The sequence below is a fragment of the Mus caroli genome, chromosome 5 (genome assembly GCF_900094665.2).
Source record: "Mus caroli chromosome 5, CAROLI_EIJ_v1.1, whole genome shotgun sequence".
NCBI lineage: Eukaryota > Metazoa > Chordata > Mammalia > Rodentia > Muridae > Mus > Mus caroli.
Window position 1 is genome coordinate 114,430,811 of NC_034574.1, and position 20,673 is coordinate 114,451,483.

The 20,673-nt window shown below is 46.2% G+C and overlaps 1 protein-coding gene across 1 annotated transcript in view; it reads left to right on the plus strand.

The window, feature by feature from the left end:
* Naa25 (N(alpha)-acetyltransferase 25, NatB auxiliary subunit) overlaps window positions 1–20,673 on the plus strand; it is a 46,292-nt gene that overhangs the window by 12,491 nt on the left and 13,128 nt on the right. Inside the window, exons 5-15 of the mRNA XM_021161999.2 lie at window positions 5,052–5,126; window positions 6,486–6,593; window positions 6,803–6,881; window positions 8,325–8,436; window positions 8,828–8,917; window positions 11,782–11,951; window positions 12,663–12,775; window positions 14,905–15,112; window positions 15,936–16,025; window positions 17,433–17,613; window positions 18,128–18,227. Coding sequence (XP_021017658.1) covers window positions 5,052–5,126; window positions 6,486–6,593; window positions 6,803–6,881; window positions 8,325–8,436; window positions 8,828–8,917; window positions 11,782–11,951; window positions 12,663–12,775; window positions 14,905–15,112; window positions 15,936–16,025; window positions 17,433–17,613; window positions 18,128–18,227 — 1,326 coding nt within the window. The remainder of the gene's footprint in view (window positions 1–5,051; window positions 5,127–6,485; window positions 6,594–6,802; window positions 6,882–8,324; window positions 8,437–8,827; window positions 8,918–11,781; window positions 11,952–12,662; window positions 12,776–14,904; window positions 15,113–15,935; window positions 16,026–17,432; window positions 17,614–18,127; window positions 18,228–20,673) is intronic.

Here is a 20,673-nt window from a genome sequence, read left to right on the forward strand (position 1 = left end):
TTTTAGTTTTTCAAGACAGGGTTTCTCTGTGTAGCCCTGGTTGTCCTGGAACTCACTTTGTAGACCAGCCTGGCCTCGAACTCAGAGATCCACTTACCTCTGCCTCCCTAAGTGCTGGGATTAAAAGCGTGCTCCACCACTCCTGGCGAGGAATTCTTTGTGTACATTTGATGAAGTCTTTTTTGGGCACAGGTTTGAACTGGCTTCTGAATAAAGCTGATATTCTAGAAAAATGAAACCTGTGTTCTGAAGCGAAGTAGCTATGTTATGCTAATATTTATGTATTACTGTTTCGGGGGTTGGCGTGTTAAACCAGGGAATGCATGCTGGCTATGTTCTCAGACCTTTAGAAATTGCATTGGGGCCTGGAGAGATGGCTCAGCGGTTAAGAGCACTGAGTGCTCTTCCAGAGGTCCTGAGTTCAATTCCCAGCAACCACATGGTGGCTCACAACCATCTGTACTGGGATCTGATGCCCTCTTCTGGTGTGTCTGAAGACAGCTACAGTGTACTTACGTACAATCAATCAATCAATCAATAAATACTTAAAAAAAAGAAATTGTGTTAGGGCTGGGGATGTGGCTCAGTCAGTGAAGTGCTTGCCTGGTGTGCACAAAGCTCTTGGTCCAGCAGAGGATGAGCTGGTGTGGTCGTGCGCGCCTGTGATCCCAGCACTCTAGAGGTGAAGGCAAGATAGAGCGCCAGCTTGTACTAGAGAAAGACCCTTTCTTGCCCAAGAAGACCTTCAACTTGATATACTCCTGCCTCCAACTTCCTGAGTAGCTGGGATTGTAAGTGTGTGTTACAAAGGTTCTGTTTCTGCCTGCTGAGTGCTGGGTAGGTGTGTATGACACACCTCTTTTTAAATTTGAGTTTTTGTTTTAACTTGTTCTTTGCCGTAGTATCACATTGTAGCAATAGGAAGTCAGGTAGGGTAAAGAAACTGAAGTAGTACAATCCTCCCTCAGGGTCAATGTGTATATTCCTATAAATTTTTCCAGTATAAGAATTTTTTGTAGTTTTTTTCTGTTCTTCCAGAAGACACAGCTTTAGTTCCCAACACATGGTATTTCACAACCATTTATAACTGCAGGTCCAGGGGGTCTGACCCCCTATTCTTATCTCCTTGGGCATTTTTATTTATCTGTGTGTCTGTGTGGGTATATGCACATGAGTGCTAATTTCCTCTGAAACCAAAGGCCTTAGCTCCCTTGGAACTGAAATGGAGGAGATGCTGGGCCTCCTGATGTGGGTGCTGGGGCTTGTACGCCTGAAGGAGGAGCATATATTGTTAGCTGATGAGCAGTCGCTCCAGCCCTGTCTATGGCTTCCCTTTAGTATGGAATGGAAATAGTCTTTAATTAGCAGCAGTAACACATACATACACATTTTTCTCCCCGTGATTTTTTTTGAGAGCAGATTTCATTTCCCAGGCTGACCTCCGGCTTGCTGTGTAGTCAAGTGTCCCCGAAGGGCTGCTGCTCCTGCCTCCACCTGTCAGGTGCTGGGACTGCATTCCAGCTGCACTGTGTTGGACCCGGTCTGTATGGATCCCAGCACAGTTTCTTCTGGGTATATTTCCTTTAAGGCTGTTAGACACATGTCTGTAGCATAGCACTAATGGAGTTAAGGTTCTTCTCAATGGGAAAGGCCTCCAGAACCTCCAGATAATACTGCATATTCATTGTTGATTTAGGCTGTGTCACAAACTCCTCCCTCCCTAAAGTCTTCACAGTGAAGGTTCTAGCCCCAAGTGTGAAACATGGTGACGAGAAGTAAGAAGTAAGGCTCCACTTGCACACTTAGTTCTTTAAAGGTCTGTATTTATTTACTTAGAGATAGGGTCTCAGTGTTGCTCTCAGTGTGCTAGAACTCACTCTGCAGCCCAGGCTGGCCTCGAACTCAGAAATCCGCCTGCCTCTGCCTCCCAAGTGCTGGGATTAAAGGTGTGCGCTACCACTGCCCGGCAATTTTTATATTTATAGTAATCAAGATGTCTTAATTTCTCTTATAAATTTCCCTTAAATTATATATAAAACTGGCTTTCTAACAGTCTTCACCATTCCTCTAGAGTGCATATGCCCTAATGTTAGGCATGGGAGCTCCTTGCTATCTGCCTCACACTGGGTGTCTGCTGTCTCCTGCCTGCCCTGGTTCTCCTTCCAATGTGCATCAGGGCCTCTGTCCACCATGCTCTATCCTGGTGCAGTTTCCCTCACCTCTTTGGTTTCCTTGCCTCTTTGCAGTCCTGTAAAGACACAGACTTATAAATATAATTTTTCCATCTCTTTTAGATTCTTTTTTGAAGACTTTACAGGCAAAATAGTTGTGTTTCTTCCCCATGAAATTGTTTTCTTTCCTTACATTTTTGCTGCTGAGATTGAACGTAGGGCTTTGCAAATACTGGGCATGTACTCTTCCTACAATGCCTAGCTTTTGGCTTCTCTTTCTTTGGTAATTCTAGAGATTGGATCCAGGGCTTTCTGGTTGTTAGACCAGTGTTCTGCTAAGCTGTCTCCAGCCTTCTTGGTCTATCAGAAAGACAGCTCTTAACCACTGAGCCATGTCTCCAGCCCCATGACTCGGTTTCCCTGATTTTGTTGAGACTAAGTTTCCCTCCTGAGAACTGGTTGACTTTCTCACCTGCTTGTGTATCATAAATATCTTCAGCCTGGTCTAAAGCTTTGCTTTGTCCTGTGAGGTCCATCTGAGATGGTATTTTCCAGGGCATTTCATTGTAATACTTCCCCATTTTCTCTTAAAGAGGGGAGGACAGCCTGTGTATCTCGCCTTTCTTGGAATCACCTAGCATGTGTTTTATCTGTACATTGTTACTTTCATTAAGTGTATGTACTTGCTTGTGTATGCTTATGCTCATGTAGGTACAGGAGGCATCAGATCCCCTGCACTGGAGGAACTGTGCCCTGCCTGACATGGTTGTTGGGATCAAACTCAGGCCTTCTGGAAGAGCAGTGCATGCTCTTAACCTGAACCATCTCTCCAGCTCCTTTTATGTTTATTTATCTGTGTGTGTGTGTTGCTGCGTGCTGCATGTATGTCTGTGAACAGATTCCATAATCATTTCCTATGATTATGAAAGGTTGTAAGCAGCCGTGTGGGTGCTGGAAACCAAACCTGGGTCTTCTGGAAGAGCGGCCAGTGCTCATAATGGCTGAGTCATCTGTCCAGCCCTATGGTATGCAGTCTTAGTCCCTGAGCTGTATACTTTTTTGTTGCTGGCTGAGTAAATTTTAACTTGTTGGGTGTGTTGTGCACCTGGGAGATGAGTTCAGGAGAATCAAGAGTGTGGAGTTTTTCTCAGCTCCACAGCAAGCTTCGGCTGCATGATAAGCTGGGCCCGGAGAAGAATCTAGGGATTGATAGATAACTTAGTTGGCAAAATGCTTGCAGTGTACACATGAGGCCTGAGTTTGATTTCCAGTACTCAGGTTCAGAATAAAACAAAACACCCATCACTGTGGTAGCTTGCTCCTAACCCCAGTGCCGAGGAGGGAGATAGTCCTTGGTGCTTTCAGGCTAGTCAACCCAGCTTATGACAAGCCCCAGTCCCTGTGAGGACACAGTCTCAAAAAGCAAGGTGGGCAGCTCCTAAGGAATGAGCCCGATGTTGCCCACTGGCCTCTACATATGCACACTTCTGCCCTTATCTGCATGGTCACACACCATCCCCGCATGAAGAATCGTTTGTGTAGTTTACATTTTGCCTTCTCTCCTTTGTGCTGGATTTTGCTCATACCTGGCAAGGGTTCTTTTCTTTGAGTTTTAAGGGATTTGTGGACAGCAATTTATTTAATCTCAAGTATGCTTGACTCATTCTAGTTACCTCTGTTTCTGTGCACCAGCTCCGAAGTGTGGGAATGTTGTATAAACACAACAAAGGGGTTAATTTTTCCATTTAGTTTTTGTTGTTGGTGGTGGTTTGTTTGTTTGTTTTTGGTTTTTCAAGGCAGGGGTTCTCTGTGTGGCCCTGGCTGTTCTGGAACTCACTCTGTAGACCAGGCTGGCCTCGAACTCAGAAATCCGCCTGCCTCTGCCTCCCGAGTGCTGGGATTAAAGGTGTGCCCCACAACTGCCTGGCCCCGTTGTTTTTTTTAAGTAGAGTCTTAAGTAGCACGCTTATTCTGTAGCTAAGGAGACCTTAAAATTATTGTCTTGGCCTTGAACTTTTTTTTTTTTTTAAGAGTTATTTATTAGAGGGCATCAGACCCCATTACAGATGGTTGTGAGCCACCATATGGCTGCTGGGAATTGAACTTAGGACTTCTGGAAGAGCAGTCATTAGTGGTGCTCTTACACTCAGTCATCTCTCTATTCTGGCCTTGATCCTCTGTCTCTGCATCTCAGGTTCTGGGAGGCTTGCTCATTCCAGGCTTGCCTCACCGTGCCTGGTTGATGGGCTTGGCTGTAACTATTGGTAGCTTGGAAGGAACTAAAAACTTGAGCTCAGCCTCTATCTGGCTTACCTTCTTTGCTGTGTTTGCTTCAATGTTGACTTCAGTGAGGGTTGCTGCTGTGGCTTGTTTGCTCTGACAGAGCCTCAGCCCAAGTTGGCTTCAAATTCCCTACACAGCTGACTATGATCTTGCCCTGCCTCTGTCTCCCAAGTACCTGAGACTAGCAGCATTTGTCCATGAGCCTGTGTCTGGTTGTGCAGTGTTGGGCATTGAACCTGGGGCTTTATGCATGGTGGGCAAACACTGCCAACTGAATTCCACCCACAGCCTGAAGATCACATCAACTGACACAGTCAGGTTCTGTGGGTTTTGGTGGTCTTCCTAGGACTATTTTGGGATGAGTTTTGGACTTGCCCTTTAGAACAAGGGTTCAAAGGTTGAGCTGTCACTTGGCATTTATTTCCTTGTGTTTCTGTTATGAGGAGGTTACTGGGTACTGCCACCAACTGGGGTACGTAACTGTGTTGCTGGTCTCCTCGGGAATGTGCCGCACATTCAGATTTATTTCTGTTTTCTTCCCAGTTTATTCGTCGTTCTCCAGTTGATGTTTTCTAAATCAAGCTCTCTGTCTTTCAGGCTGGCATGGCTCTGTATAAGATTGTCCCCAAAAACCCTTACTACTTTTGGTCGGTGATGAGCTTGATCATGCAAGTAAGTATTCAGCTCAGGGTGGGGTCCAGGCCTGTCTTTACCATCATTGTTTGTAATGAACTTTGAATTTGAGTAACACATTGTACCAGTGTCAGGAGGGTCTTTACAAATCACCTGTTGGTAGTGTTTGGTAGTCTCTGTTTAATTTGTATTGTATGTGCCTAGATATTTTTCCTGTACCATGTGTGAGCCTGGTGGCTGCTGGAGCTAGAAGTGGGGATCTCATCCCCTGGAGCTGGAGTGACAGACATTTGTGAGCCACCATGTGGGTGCTGGGATCAAACCCAGGTCCTCTGGAAGAGCAGCTGGCTCTCTTGACCACTGAGACAGTTTTTCAACTTCCTTTATTTAGTGTTTCTGTCTTGCTTTGAGGCAGAGTATCTCCTTGTACTTGCTATGTAACCTAGGTGACCTCAAACTCAAGCTCCTGCTGCTTCCCCGTCTTGATTTTGGGGTGGCCACGATGCCTAGTTGCTGGGATTCTCTCAGTTATTCATCAGTTCATCCCAGGCTGCCTCCCAATTCAGTATGTGACAGTGGAGGACTACAGATGTGCAGCCCCACAGCTGGCTTGTGTCTGTTACTTCTGAGCCTCAGTTTCCTGTTTTACAGAACGGGACATGTGTGTGAATCACAGTGAGCCCCTGTGAGGAGAAAGGGGGTGGGTGGCTGTGGCCAAGATAACCCGTAATAGACTTGGGTATGGTGACACACACCTGGGACCCCCAGCACAGCAGGAGGGTCTGGAGTTTGAGGTAGAACTAGGGTTCAAGTGAGACTGTGTCTGAGAAGACAAAAAACGGCCTGACAGACCATGGTCCGGAGTCAGAATGACTTTCACGTTTGTGGGGCTTCAGCACATACCATCCAGCTACTAGGGGAGTGAATCACCTTCTCCTAGTTTCTTTATCTGCAAAGTGAATGTGCATTTAACTTGTAAGGTTGTTTCCTCAGGGTAATGAGCCCTGAGCAGAATCTGCACTGCAGGGTTAACAGTGGTCCTGGCTTTAAAATGGCAGCTATACAGTAATTCTTCTAGCTGTGGAACGGCTTCCTTCTTGGTACTTGGGAAATGTATGTCATACCCAGCGGACACTCATCCCTTTTTGAATGGTTGTAGATGAATGTCAGATTAGCCTGTCAAAGCTCTAGGTCTTAGAGTGGAAGCTGGGATTGTAGGATTTGTGGGATGCAAAGGTAGCTACTATGTAGCGTATCCAAGTGGTGGATCCAGATTAAACCGGATATGTACTCAGTAAACAGGACAGAGTCACAGGGCACAATGGTTCTCTGCATGGTGACATGATCAGAGCAAGCAGGAGAGAGATCAAAGCAAAACCCGTATCTTTCCTCTCACAGTCTATATCTGCACGGGATGAAAACCTCTCCAAAACCATGTTTCTGCCCCTGGCGGAGAGAATGGTAGAGAAGATGGTGAAGGAGGACAAGATAGAGGCTGAAGCTGAGGTGAGTACACCGTCCTCCATTCCCCAGTGTCTGCTGCTTAGCTGTGACCCCATAGGGGCCTCCGGTAGACAGTACTGGGCAGCCTCAGCTCAGGCACAGTGAAGCCAAGCTATCTCTAGCAAGTGCCCCCGCCAGGGTTTGTGTGCAAAGGGAAGTCTTGCCATGGTTCTGAACGTTAAATAATTGTAACTGTTTGTGTCTTCTGCAAGGTTGAACTTTATTACATGATCCTGGAGCGCTTGGGAAAGTACCAGGAAGCCCTGGATGTCATTAGAGGAAAATTAGGAGGTAATTTATAAAGTTTTCTATTTTGTCTTTAATTTGAAAATGAAAATTGGGGCTGGTGATATGGCTCAGCGGGTAAGAGCACCGATTGCTCTTCCTCCGAAGATCCTGAGTTCAAATCCCAGCAACCACATGGTGGCTCACAACCACCCATAATGAGATCTGACTCCCTTTTCTGGGGTGTCTGAAGACAGCTACAGTGTACTTACATATAGTAAATAAATACATCATTAAAAAAAATAAAAGCAAAAAGGTTTCTGGCATAATTAGAAGCCAGAGAGATGGTGTTTGTTGGTGGTATAAAGAAAAACAATTTGAAAATGAAAATTATTTGTGGTTAAAAAAAAAATGCTGGGCATGGTGGTGCACGCCTTTAATCCCAGCACTTGGGGGGCAGAGGCAGGTGGATTTCTGAGTTCAAGGCCAGCCTGGTCTACAAAGTGAGTTCCAGGACAGCCAGGGCTACACAGAGAAACCCTGTCTCGAAAAACCAAAAAAGAGAAAAAAAATCCCATGTAGCTCCGGCTGGCCTCAGATAGTAACCCTTTGCCTCAGTCTCCTAAGTATTGGAATTACAGGCCAGAGTTATTAGTCCTGGCAAAGCTATCCTTTTTGGATTTTGGAGACAGAGTCTTGTGCAAGTAGGTCTGACAGGTCTGGAATTGATTATATGGGTCACAATAGCCTCCAGCCTACCCTGGCTGCTGTCTTGTGAGCTTCCAGATAGGCATTGACCGTCACACCTGCGCCAAATTATCTTATTATTTCCTAAAAGGGAGTTTCTCTGTCTTTCAAACATTTTACTTCTACATGATGTGTGTTTTGTCTGAATGCATGTCTGCATCATGAGTGTATAGTTACCACGTAGGCCAGAAGAGAGCATCCGATTCCCTAGAACTGGAGTTAGTCACAGTAGTGATGACCTGTAGTGTGGGTGCTGCGAACTGAACACTGGTCCTCTTCAAGGGCAGCCCTCTGGAATGACGTGTCATCTGCCTCCACCTTCTTTAGAGAGACGCAGGTCTGTCTCTGTTTTGAGCTACATTGATGATGTACTTGCTACATCTCTACCTTTAAACTCTTCTAAGCAGTTTTTGACTTCTGCTTTAAAACCTCATCATTCTTAACTCATTTCAGTTTAATCCTCATCAGTGCTTCAGAGATGTGTCACTTGAGCCTCCCAGTCCTGATTGAGTACACACACACACACACACACACACACACACACCCCGAAGCCCAGTATGAATCATCAATAATTACCAAAATTCCTTGCCAGAGAGTAGTTTTGTATTAGGAAGCTGGTTTTGTAGGATAGTAAGTAGTATGTGTTCTGCAGTGAGTTTATTTTCTCGCAGGAGCAGGGTAACGCAATGTTGTCTTTCCTATGATTGGATTTTATTCTGAGACATGAAACCAACCCACCACCTTTTATATTTTTGATTTTAGAGAAGTTGACAAGTGAAATTCAGAGTCGGGAAAACAAATGCATGGCCATGTACAAGAAGCTGAGCAAGTGGCCGGAGTGCAACGCCCTTTCCCGACGCCTCCTGCTGAAAAAGTGAGTCGGTGCCACTGCTCGAGAGCCATGAGCCTGTGAAGGCTTCTGGGCTTCTAGACTGATGCTGGCGTGGGTCGTGAGAGGTGATTTATTTTGGGGTAAGGTTTAACGGTGCCTTGGCAGTGATGGCTGAGTTGGGTCTTGAGGATGAGCACTGTATCACACTGGCCTCCACCCCAGCCTCTACTTAGAGTTCACCGGGAAGTGTTTCATTAGGTTTTTGACTATCTTGAAAAGCCTCAGCCTCTCACAGTCTCTGCATTGCCTTCTTGGGGGGCGGGGGAGGGTACATGGAAGGCATGATTAGAAATTCAGTTGCAGTCACGGTTCCTCAGGCAGCTTTGTTTCAACGTGGGTTTAATCCTTTGTGCATCATCTGATCTGATTTTAGCTCAGATGACTGGCAGTTCTATTTGACTTATTTCGATTCTGTCTTTCGACTGATTGAGGAAGCCTGGACGCCGCCTGCTGAGGGGGAACAGTAAGTGGTCACCCTTCTCACTTTCATAGCTTCATGTTTTTATTTTTCTTTAAGTAAGGAGTGATATATATGCTGCATAGTTTATTGTATTTTAGGAGTCATTTATTCTACTAGCGTTTGTGTGCATATATATATATATATATGCACCATGTTATGCCTGGTGTTCAAGGATGCCAGAAGAGGACATTGGATCTTTTGAAATGAGAGTTGTTGACAGGCGTGAACTAGTATGTGGGTGCTGGGAACTGAACCCCTGTAAGAGCAACCAGTGCTCGTAACTGCTGAGCTATCTCTCCCGCCCACACATTATATTTTAGAGGGGTTGGTTTGGTCAGCTTTCATTGAATGACACCTTGGGTGGAGTTTCTTTCTTTCTTTCTTTCTTTTTTTTTTTAAAGATTATTTATTTATTTATTTATTTATTATATCTAAGTACACTGTAGTTGTCTTCAGACATTCCAGAGAGGGAGTCAGATCTCGTTACGGATGGTTGTGAGCCACCATGTGGTTGCTGGGATTTGAACTCCGGACCTTCGGAAGAGCAGTCGGGTGCTCTTACCCACTGAACCATATCACCAGCCCCCTTGGGTGGAGTTTCTTAACCTGTGTTCTCAGATGGTTGTTTTCTTTGTGGAGTTCCAGTGCCTCTTTCTGTGCACTGGGAGTTGACCCTATGCCAAACCTTTGCAGCACTGAACTGTATCCCCAGCACAGAGCTGCTGTTTTGCCCTAGCCTGAGTGCTGGGATTATAGGCATGTACCAGCATGTCCGGATTATAGTGGTGCTCTGTGATGGAGCAAAAGGACTTCCTTGTGCACCAGCAATGCTTTATCTTCTAATAATACATTCCTTTCAAAATAACCTTTTTATTTTGCTGTAATAAACACATACATCCTGAAAGGCTCCTTTACTGTAATGAATGCATGCACCCTGGAAGGCTCCTTTTAGTCCCCATATGGCACTTGGTCTCACTTGACCTACCAATGTGACAAATCCTGACAGTACCTTGCTTTCCCACTTGCTCTTGTTGTTTGTTAGGTTAGCGCTGTGTGCCATTAGAGAAGGCATTCTGTTGTTGTTGTTTTGTTTTTTTGTTTTTCAAGACAGGGTTTCTCCGTATAGCCCTGGCTGTCCTGGAACTAACTCGCTCTGTAGACCAGGCTGGCCTCGACTCAGAAATCCGCCTGCCTCTGCCTCCCGAGTGCTGGGATTAAAGGCGTGCGCCACCACACCCGGCTTGAGAAAGCATTCTGATGTGTCTTCTTCCCTAAGATGCTCTTTCATAAGTGCTAGATGGAAATCTGCTTTTTTTTTTTTAAGTGGCTCAAGAGTAATCTCTCAGATATTTCATAATTCATCAATGTCTCTGCTAATGATAGTAATTGGGTTATTACAGAGTTTTTCTTTCTCCTTTTTTATAGGTAATACTAAGCAAGTTTGAATTGAATCTTTTATTTTTTCCCTAAGTAAAAGACTTATTTATGTGAGTACACAGTAGCTGTCTTCTGACACACCAGAAGAGAGCTTCAGATCCCATTACAGATGGTTGTGAGCCACCGTGTGGTTGCTGGAAATTGAACTCAGAACCTCTGGAAGAGCAGTCAGTGCTCTTTTTTTTTTTTTTTAAATATTTATTTATTTATTATATGTAAGTACACTGTAGCTGTCTTCAGACACTCCAGAAGAGGGCATCAGATTTCCTTACGGATGGTTGTGAGCCACCATGTGGTTGCTGGGATTTGAACTCAGGACCTTTGGAAGAACAGTCAGTGCTCTTAACCGCTGAGCCATCTCTCCAGCCCGCAGTCAGTGCTCTTAACTGCTGAGCCATCTCTCCAGCCCTTAAGTTGAAGCTTTAAAAAATAGTTTTTGTTTTGTTATTTTGAAAAGCTTCATAGCTGGGTGTGGTTGCACACGCCTTTAATCCCAGCACTCGGGAGGCAGAGGCAGGCGGATTTCTGAGTTCGAGGCCAGCCTGGTCTATAGAGTGAGTTCCAGGACAGCCAGGGCTANACAGAGAAACGCTGTCTCAAAAAAAACCACAAAAACAAAAAAGCTTCATTTAGCCAGGTGTTGAGCACACACCTTTAATCCTAGAAATCAGGAGTCAGAAGTAGACGCATCTCAGAATATGAAGCCAGCCTGGTCTACAGAGCTAGTTCCAGAAGAGTCAGGGGGACACAGAAATCCTGTCTGGAAAATCCAAACCAAAACAAAAGCTTTATCTTACCTGTTTGTGTGTGTGTGTACTTGTGTGCCACCACATGTGTCAGAGCAGACCTCGTGGAGTGTGTCCCTCCTCCTCTTCCTGTGGGTCCTACCATGGAGCTCAGGTGCGCAGAGCCTCCGTCAGGTGCTTTGACAGTGGTTTCTTTCCTCAGTATCCAGGACCGAGGTTAAGTGTGATTTTGTAGCTCGTTACCTATGGGATCAGGCTTTCTCACATCTGCTTGCTCTTACCTGCTGGCTCCCTGGGGCTACACCACTACCACCCAAAGCCCTGCTGGGACAGACACAAGCCCAGCCCTCTGAGCATGTGAGGCAGGTGCACATGCTGTCTTGCTAAGCCACACTTCTGGCCCTTGAGTTTTCTTTTGTGTCTTTGAGATAGGGTCTGTGTAAGTAGCTCTGACTGTCTTGGAACTCTGTTTACTGGCCTGGTTTAGAACTCACGGAGATCTGTCAGCCCAGCCTCTTCCCTCTGGTGCTGGCAGTCCTTGGCTTTTTTTGCTCAGTGTCCTGCTGCTTCCTGCAGGAGGGGCTGCAGCGTGACATATGCCGCCACTGTTCGCCTGTTGCTGCTGCTGTTCATAATAGCATACTGCTGTTTCTTAAGATCAGTCTGACTTGTGTTTCCTCCCAGCTCCTTAGAAGGGGAAGTACACTGCTCTGCAGAAGATGCTGTGAAGTTTATAGAGGACAGGATAACGGAGGCATCACAAAGCTCTCGACATGTCCGAGGCCCACACCTAGCTAAGCTGGAGCTCATCAGGCGCTTGCGGAGCCAAGGCTGTAATGATGAATACAAGCTGGGTAAGAAACCTTAGGTGGTGGTGAGCCCTGAGAAGCTGAGGCCACCCCCAAATCTTGAGTGCAGGCCTCATTATCAATATGCTTAATATGCTTATTACCTGAACATAGCTGCCAAAGATGGTTGATTTACAAGATCCATCTGCTGACCATGGTCGGCTTGGCTTTTTATATTCCTGAATGTTTAGTCCATTGGGTCCTTGCTGACCCAGTTTAAAGAGAAATTCCAGTCTCACCATTTTTAAATTTCTCAGACGGTGTGAATGTTCTCTGCTTTTGCTTTTTTAAGAATGGATCTCAGAAAATATGTAATAAAAAAATATTAAAAATTAAAAAAAAAAAAAAAAGAATGGATCTCACTCAGTAGCGCAAGCAGCCCTGGAACTCCGCCTTTCTGGTGTGAGCTCCCTCGAGTAGCTTTACTTTTTAGGAGGTGGGAGGGTGGCCTGGAGGTGCCCTGTAACTGAGGAGAACTTTAATCTGCCTCTCCCTCCTGAATGCCGGAACTACAGGTGTGCCCTCCTAACTCGTACTTTTTTCTTTTATTATAATTTTTATTTTATTTTTTGAGATGGTGCGCTGTGGTTAAAGTTGTGTGCCACTGTTTCTGGCTTCAGACAAAGTTAAAGTAAATAAAATAGATCCTTTTCCATCAAGTGTGTCACTCTAGACATTGCCTCAGTCTGTGGGTAATTGAGTGTCCTCCTCTTTAAGGTGACCCAGAAGAGTTAATGTTCCAGTATTTCAAGAAGTTCGGGGATAAGCCATGCTGCTTCACAGACCTGAAGGTGTTCGTTGACCTCTTGCCTGCCGCCCAGTGCACACAAGTACGTGGCTGGCCCTTGGTTCTGCTCGTGCCTGAAGTGTCTGCTTGCATGCTAGTTCAGGGGTGGGCAGTACAGTAACTGAGCTACGGCCATAGTGCTTGGCATTGTCACATCCTGTCAGTCAGGTCTAAAACCAGCAGAGAGCCACACTCACGACTTCTCCCTAGCAGTAGGGCTGGCTCAGATTTGTCACCTGTCAACAGGAATTTCATTTTTATTTTTCTGAGCTAGGATCACATGACCCGGGGCCCTGTATCCTCAGCCTTTTAGTGCTGAGATCCAGAGTGAGCAGTGTAGCCTGGCCAACTTCTCATCTAGAAGCTGGCACTTTGTAGCCTTGACTGCTTGTGTCCTTACCTGCAGGGCAGCCATCTACAGCCATCCATACATACCCCCTGCGCTCTAAACCACCGGCTGTTAACCTTCCCAGTGCTGCAACCCTCTAATAGAGATCCTCCTGTTGTAGTGATCCTCAACCATAAAATATCTTGTTGCTACTTTATAACTGTAATTTTGCTACTGTTATGAATTATAATGGTATACAAGATATCTGATACGTGACCCCTGTGAAAAGATTGTTCACCTCACAGAGGGGTCACAACCCTGGTTGAGAACTTCTTCGCTAGACTGTTTCATACTCAAGATGCTTAGTGCATGTTCCAGAGCTATCCTTGGAGTCCTCTGCCAACCGAAGAGCAGTGTGCCTGCAGTGGGACAGAGCACCAGGGCAGCGATAGGGCCTGGAACTTACTCACTAGTAACCAGTGAGTGCCGGAAGCCATGCTGCCCGTGCCAAGGCTGATGCTGTGTGACCTTTCACCCCACAAGGGTCGAGGGAACTGAGGGCAATGGACTGCCATGTCTTTATCCACTAGGATGCAGCACTTCAGTGAACTTGGGTGACTGTCTAGGGCACATGTGTGGCACAAGCCTTGTCCTAGATCCACTGAGAAGCCCGTTGTGTCAGTGGGGTTCTGAAAGACTCTCTCCATTGTCTTAGTGGAACTTTTCTTGGGATGCTTGTGTACAGGACTCAGACCTACATACAGCCTCTGGGATAAATTGTAAAATGCAGAAAGAGTCAGGGTTCTAGGAGCATTTGAAGGTTTACACGAGAGAGAAATAGTTGAGTGGGAAGATTGGTCTGGGAAGGCTGTATCTGAATGGCTGTCCTATAGAAGAGCAAGTAGAGCAGGGAAGACGTGGTTCAGAGAAAAAGGAAGTAGTCAGGATCCCCCAGAAGGAGAGTTTTATTTTGGAGGAAATGAAAGTGAGAGTCCAGGTGGTCATCTGGACAGATCACTCAAGCACTAGTGAGCAGGTCATGAGCTGAGCAGCAGGGGCAGTGGTCGGCAGTGGCTCATGCCCAGCAGTGCTGATGTCCTGGGTGGGGGGGCACAGCTGCTCTGAGGCCTGCTCCTTCCTGTGCTGCTGATGGGCCTGTGTAACGTTGCCTTCTGAGCAGCCATGTTCAGTGAGATCTCAGTGATCAAGAGTGCTGGCTGTTCATAGAAACCCAGGGTTGATTCCTGACACCCACATGGTGTCTCACAGCTCTCTGTAACTCCAATCCTAGGGCATCTGTAGTGCTCATGGAAGCATCTCGTCTGCTCCACATAGTAGTGCACAGACAAATGAGGCCAAACACCCACCAATACCCACAATAAAATGGGTGGACAAAAAGGATTTCTCGTGGTCTAGTCTGTATAGCAGTGGATGACCTTGAACTTCTAGTTTTCTTTTTGCTTTCATGTCCCCAGGCATGTAGCATTACACGTGGTCTGCGTGAGCTAGGGGTTGAACAGCAGCTGGTAGTAGAGAATGCACAGTACAGCAGTCCTTTTTTTTTTTTAATTATTTTTAAAGACTTTATTGTATATGAGTGCTCTATCTACACATATGCCTGCATGCCAGAAGATGGCATCAGATTCCTGTATCATCATTGCAAGACACTACATGGTTGCTAGGGTTTGAACTTGGGACCTCAGGGAGAGCAGACAGTGCTCTTTAAGAGTATGTAAGGTTAAGAACCGCTGGGCCATCTCCCCAGCTCAGCAGTTCTCTCGCAGAGTCTCTCAGGTGTCCTAAGTGCGCTTGCATGGTGTGGCCTTTGTTCATCCCATCTGCAGTTCATTAACCAGCTCCTTGGAGTTGTTCCATTATCGACGCCGACAGAGGATAAGCTTGCCCTGCCGGCCGACATCCGAGGCCTGCAGCAGCATCTGTGTGTTGTGCAGCTGACACGGCTCCTTGGCTTGTACCACAGCATGGATAAGAGTCAGAAGCTGGATGTGGTCAAAGAACTGATGTTAAGGTACCAGCACGGACTGGAGTTTGGTGAGTAGCAAACGTCAGGTAGTGTTCATCGCGTGCCCCTGCTTTGTGAGTACTGCTCAGCTTTCTTAGTCCTGCTGCCGCCGCCGCCGCCGCCGCCGCCGCCGCCGCCGCCGCTGCTGCTGCTGCTGGGTGGTTTCTGCTCCTCTCGTCAGCTGGGCTAGACCATGGCTCTTAGATGAGCTCATGATTTGTGAGGATTTTCACACTTGGGAGCTGTGATCTTATATCCTCATAAAGGCTGTGTGAAGCAGAATAGTGTATACTGTAAAGGAAATGTTGAGTGCAGAAGCAGGGGCTTCAGACAGGGTTTGCTCTGCACCTAATGCTAATGCACACTGCTTGGTAGAGGCGTCTCAAGAGCACTGCTGTCCAGAACTGCTTGGCAGGGGCGGTTGGGCCCTGGTTCTTTCCCTTCACCTCAGACTTCTTTAGATCATCCTATTGTGGCTAGCATGTGTTCCTTCTCCCCTGGATTCCTGTTCCAGTTGAGTGTGGCTTCTTTTAAACCTTTGGTTTGTGTTGTCCCCCCCCACCCCCAGTCCATCTATCCACTCATCCATCCATTCACCCACCCCACCCATTCTTTCCCCCATCCATTCCCTTCTTCGCAGGGATGGAGGCCAGGTCTACATGCACACAACGGCAAGCAGTCTATGCCCATTCTGCATCCCAAGTTATTATTAAGGCTCATATTTGTCTTCAGTACTCCTGCTATTCCCACTTTCCTACTTGTCATTTTTCTTCTTTAAAAAGCAAACAAGAGCTTCCTGTAGCGGTACTTGTTGAATAACTATTAAAACCAGGTGTGTTTTTCCCCTCCCAGGGCGCTCTTGTTTGAAGACAGAGTTGCAGTTTTCAGACTATTACTGCCTGCTCGCTGTTCATGTGCTCATTGATGTATGGAGAGAAGCAGGTAGGACATCTGTGTCAGCTCCTGAGCCTGCTGGACGTGGAGGCTCACACTGTGCAGACCACGCATTGGGGCCTTAGGCCTAGCTGTCCCTGCCTTCTGATGAGTGTGACTCAATCAGCAGCTATCTGATTGGTTTTTAAATGTATTTGATTAACAACTAATCACTGTGAAACAGATCTAGGGTTAAAATAGAACCACACTGATTCAAAAGCAGATGGGCAACCCCACAGAACAAAAAAAAAAAGCCCTTTTTATTTAGCTTTAAAAAAATAGTAATAAGTGATTTTTTTAAATTGTTTTTTGAGACAGGCACTCACTTTGTAGCCATGGCTCTGAAACTTGCTCTGTAGACCAGGCTGGCCTGAAACTCAGGGATGTACCTGCCTCTGCCTCTGCCTCCTGGGGGCTAGGATTAAAGATGGGGACCACTACAGCCCAGCTTTTTACATCCCCCCCCCCTTTTTGAAGATTTACTTATTTCTCTATATGAGTGGTGTATGTGCATGTATGCATTCATGACAGAATAGCCATCAGATCCCATTACAGATGGTTGGGAGCCACCATGTGGGTGCTGGGAATTGAACTCAGGACCTGTGGAAGAGCAGCCAGTGCTCTTAACCTCTGAGTCGTCTCTCTATCCTCCAGCTTCCTTTTTTAAAATATCATTTTGTATGTTTGTGTATATATGTGTGGATACGTGTGCCGTCACTCATGAGTTACAAAGATCACCATGTGGGACCCAGGGCTCAGACTCAACTGCAGGCTTTGGTGGCCTTATGTGCTGAGCCATCTCTCTGCTCCTGATAGCAGGTTTTTTTTCTTTTAAATATCATGTGATATTTTTAGTACAGTTACATAAGGAATAAAATGATATATCTTGTATGGTCTGTCTTGTGGTTAAAGCCCTTCAGGAGGAAGGCTAGCTAGCATCCTCTTGTTCTTCAAAGTCCTTCTCTTTTCCGAATCTGAGATTCTGTGAGAATCCATGATTATCTTTCCAATATATACACATCCTGGATTACTTTTGCACAGCTCTATTTAAGCACTGATGTAACTACTCGAGGACTTTGTATTTAGGGGAATTCCTCTTTTTTTTTTTTTTTTTAAGATATATTTATTTATTATATGTAAGTACACTGTAGCTGTCTTCAGACACTCCAGAAGAGGGCATCAGATCTCATTATGGATGGTCGTGAGCCACCACGTGGTTGCTGGGATTTGAACTCGGGACCTTTGGAAGAGCAGTCGGTGTTCTTAACCACTGAGCCATTTCTCCAGCCTGGAATTCCCTCTTTTGATCCCAAGTCTGTGTCTAAAATTTTTATGCATCCAAACTCATTCATGATTCATTGTTGTTAGGAAATTCCGTGCTCTTAAAGCTGAGTGGATAATGTGTTTTGATTCTAGGTGAGGAGACTGCAGTCTGGCAGGCCCTGACTCTGCTGGAAGAAGGCTTAACCCATAGCCCATCCAATGCTCAGTTCAAATTGCTACTTGTTCGGATCTACTGCGTGCTGGGTGCATTTGAACCAGTGGTGGATCTCTACTCCAGTCTCGATGCTAAGCACATCCAGCACGACACCATTGGGTTGGTAGTATACACTCAGAGTACCGAGCAGGCAGCTTCGTCGAGCCTAGGAAGGTCACTCGTGTAGACTGTAGCAGTGCAGGGCTCCAAACACTAGCCAGAGCGCAAGGGTTTGTGTCTCCGACTGCTTTAATTAGAAGGGTCAGATGCTTTCCCCAGAGATGGTGCCGGCCATCGTGCGAGGCCTGCTTGTGCTCTTTTGCTGCGTGAATCCTTCAGACTTTCTTCTATTGCCACTGACCCAGGACTTCCTTTTGAGTCTGAGTTTGGGCTATGCTATGTAGTTATTCGAATCGAGGAAGCGAATGTCGTGATCGTTCTAGTTATTATCAGGGTGTAAAGAAAGAGCTCTCTTGATTTTCTTTTAATTTGATCCCATGAGCAGGATCCTTCTGGCAGGGGTTTTTGTTTTTGTTTTTTTTTTCGCCTACTCTCTCTTTGCCATAGTAACTTGGTGCCTAGTATTTGACAGTAGAGGGAGGTGACTGATGTTTTCTCTGTTCTTCCTCCCTAGCTATCTTCTGACCCGATATGCTGCATCCCTGGGTCAGTACGCTGCTGCCTCCCAGTCCTGTAACTTCGCACTCAGGTTTTTCCACTCCAACCAGAAAGATGTAAGTGAAACCCACTGGTATCGTGGCTTGCTGCTGACTGCCTGGTGTAGAGTGCACCGCCTAGGGTCACAACACAGAGCCCCCGGCGCCTGGCTCTTTAACTGGCAGGTGCCCATAGACCACTAGGGAGAGGTATTGAATTTGCTCAGTGCTCATGTCTATAATTGAATCCTTAGAAATGTCCGTTTCTAACGGGGCACTAACAGACTGAGACATCTCACGTCCCTCAGCTTTGCGTTTCACATGCTATCCAGGGACTTCCCAAGATTTCCAATCTTGGAGCAAGGGGCTCCAAGTTTGGGCCAATAGCAGCCCCTACTGCATTTAAGGGCCAGTTTGTTAGAGCTGCCCAGGGCGGAGTCTAAGAGGATCTGCATGTAGTCATCCCTGCTGCTCCCTGGGCCCACGTGGTTAAAGTTCTTTCAGGAATCCACATGGTCTCAGTTGATGGTCTTGCAAAACTGGAGCAACACCAGGAGCTAGTATGTAGAGACGGTGTGAGTCTTTAGAGTGGCCACTACTGCTATTCTTCTATGTGTGGCTAAGCCTCACTTCTTAGAGTTTGGCCATGCCTGGCTTAGCCAGGAGCTTCCTAGTTTCCTGGTCTCTCAGCATCCTTGAGCTTGGTGAGGAAGTTGCCATCTGTGACTCATCTTGACAAATACTCTTGAGTCTTGAGGTCTTTCCTTTAAAGTCTGTCTTCCACGTGCTTCCTGAGAGATGTGTTAAAGAATAAAGAAGCAGGGCAGACGCATGTCTGAGCAGTGTGTGTTCTGTGCCATAGGTGTGAAGCAGCTGAGGATAGCTTTGATCCTAGAGAAGGCTGGCCTCTGCCTCAGCCCACTCCATCAGCTGTCTGTCTGCTTATCCTATGGGGATTGGTAGCTGTGCAGACCTTCTCCCTGCTGACAGAGAAACCTGTGACCGCACAGCACATTCAGGAATGTGTGCTTGCCATCTCTTTCTGAGGGATTTACTAACTTAAGAACTGCTTCCTCATCTTTCATTATTCTCACTCTTCTGTATTTATAAGAAGAGGTTAAAGACATTTAATTTATTGAATACTCTTAAAATTTGAGACAGTGTCTTGCAATGTAGGTGAGGCTAGCCCCAAGTGCTGTCTTCTTGCCTGGCCTCAGAGGAGTCAATGTTTTGCTATGTTGCCTGTGGCAGGAATCACTAATGTAGTTAAATGTACATGATGCTGAGCCTGATAAATTACCAGTTTACTAGTCAGGGAATAATAATCCTCTCCTTGAGTTTAACTGGGGCTACTTTAACCATTCTCAAGTAGACCATCTGTAAGGACCAGAGGCAGTGCTGATACCCATAGCTATAGTAAGGAAATGGAGCCCTGCGCCTGTTGGGGTAGCTCTCTGTAAAGCCCAAGCATAGTCTTCTGCAACCTTCACTTGTTCTGGGGGTCCCCAGATGCTTTTTCCCTTGGGCTACTAATTTATTTCCCTTCCTAATTAGTTCTTTAACAAAGCACTTCTTAAATAGGCAATCTGCTGTTGTTAGGGGTTCAAAGTTACCCTTGGATGGTCCTGCTGTCTTGTTAGGTGTCACTGTTAGGTCTTACCATTGCCAAAAGTCAGGTAGTTTTAAATGCTCCCTTTTGGGGGACAGAGACATAGGGCAGTGGTTAAGAGCATACTGGGTTTGCAGAGGGCCTGAATCTACGTCTGGTGGATCGTGACCATTTGTACCTCCAGGTCCAGGGGATCCACCCAAACATACATTGGATAAATACAAATAATAAGGATATTTTAAATTTTTTTCTTTGAAATCTCTATTTTAGATATTCATATTGGCCATCATTTAAGGTCTGATACCTATGTGTTTTGCTAATTTTCATAGCACTCAGGGTTCATTTTTAGGGATTCTTCTGGTGTCTGACCGGGAGTAGGTGTGGATGCATGCTCTGGTCAGCAGTCTTTAGAGTGCCTATGGCCGCTTGTTTGGCTGTGTCCCATGAGGTGCCAGGCTTCAGCAGGGATGTTCTCAGCCTCCTGCTACTGCTCCCTGGGCCCTTGACTAGCCCTGCAGAGCCACTATAATGTGGCATTTGAAGAGGACTATCTCAGGCAGATGCACAAAAACTGCAGCCACTCCTGGTGTGTTGAGACTGTAGTTTTCTTCTGGTTTTCCCTTGTTTCTGTCATGTAAAAGCTGTTGTCTGTTTTCTCAAGTGAAGTTCTGTGGACTGCTCAGACACTGAGCTCCCACTTGAGGGAAGGCTTGTCTCATGTTGGAACTGCAGTCTGCCCAGAACCACCCAAGTCTTGTTTGCATCCTGGCTAGCTGGAAGTGTTTCCAAGCTGTAAGCTCCCATTACAAGGGTTGGCAGTTAGCCCTGCTGTGTCTTCTAAGTTGGGGACTATAGGAGAGAAGTCTGACTAAGTGTGGGCCTCTTGATGAGGCATGCCAGTGTCCTCAGTCAAGC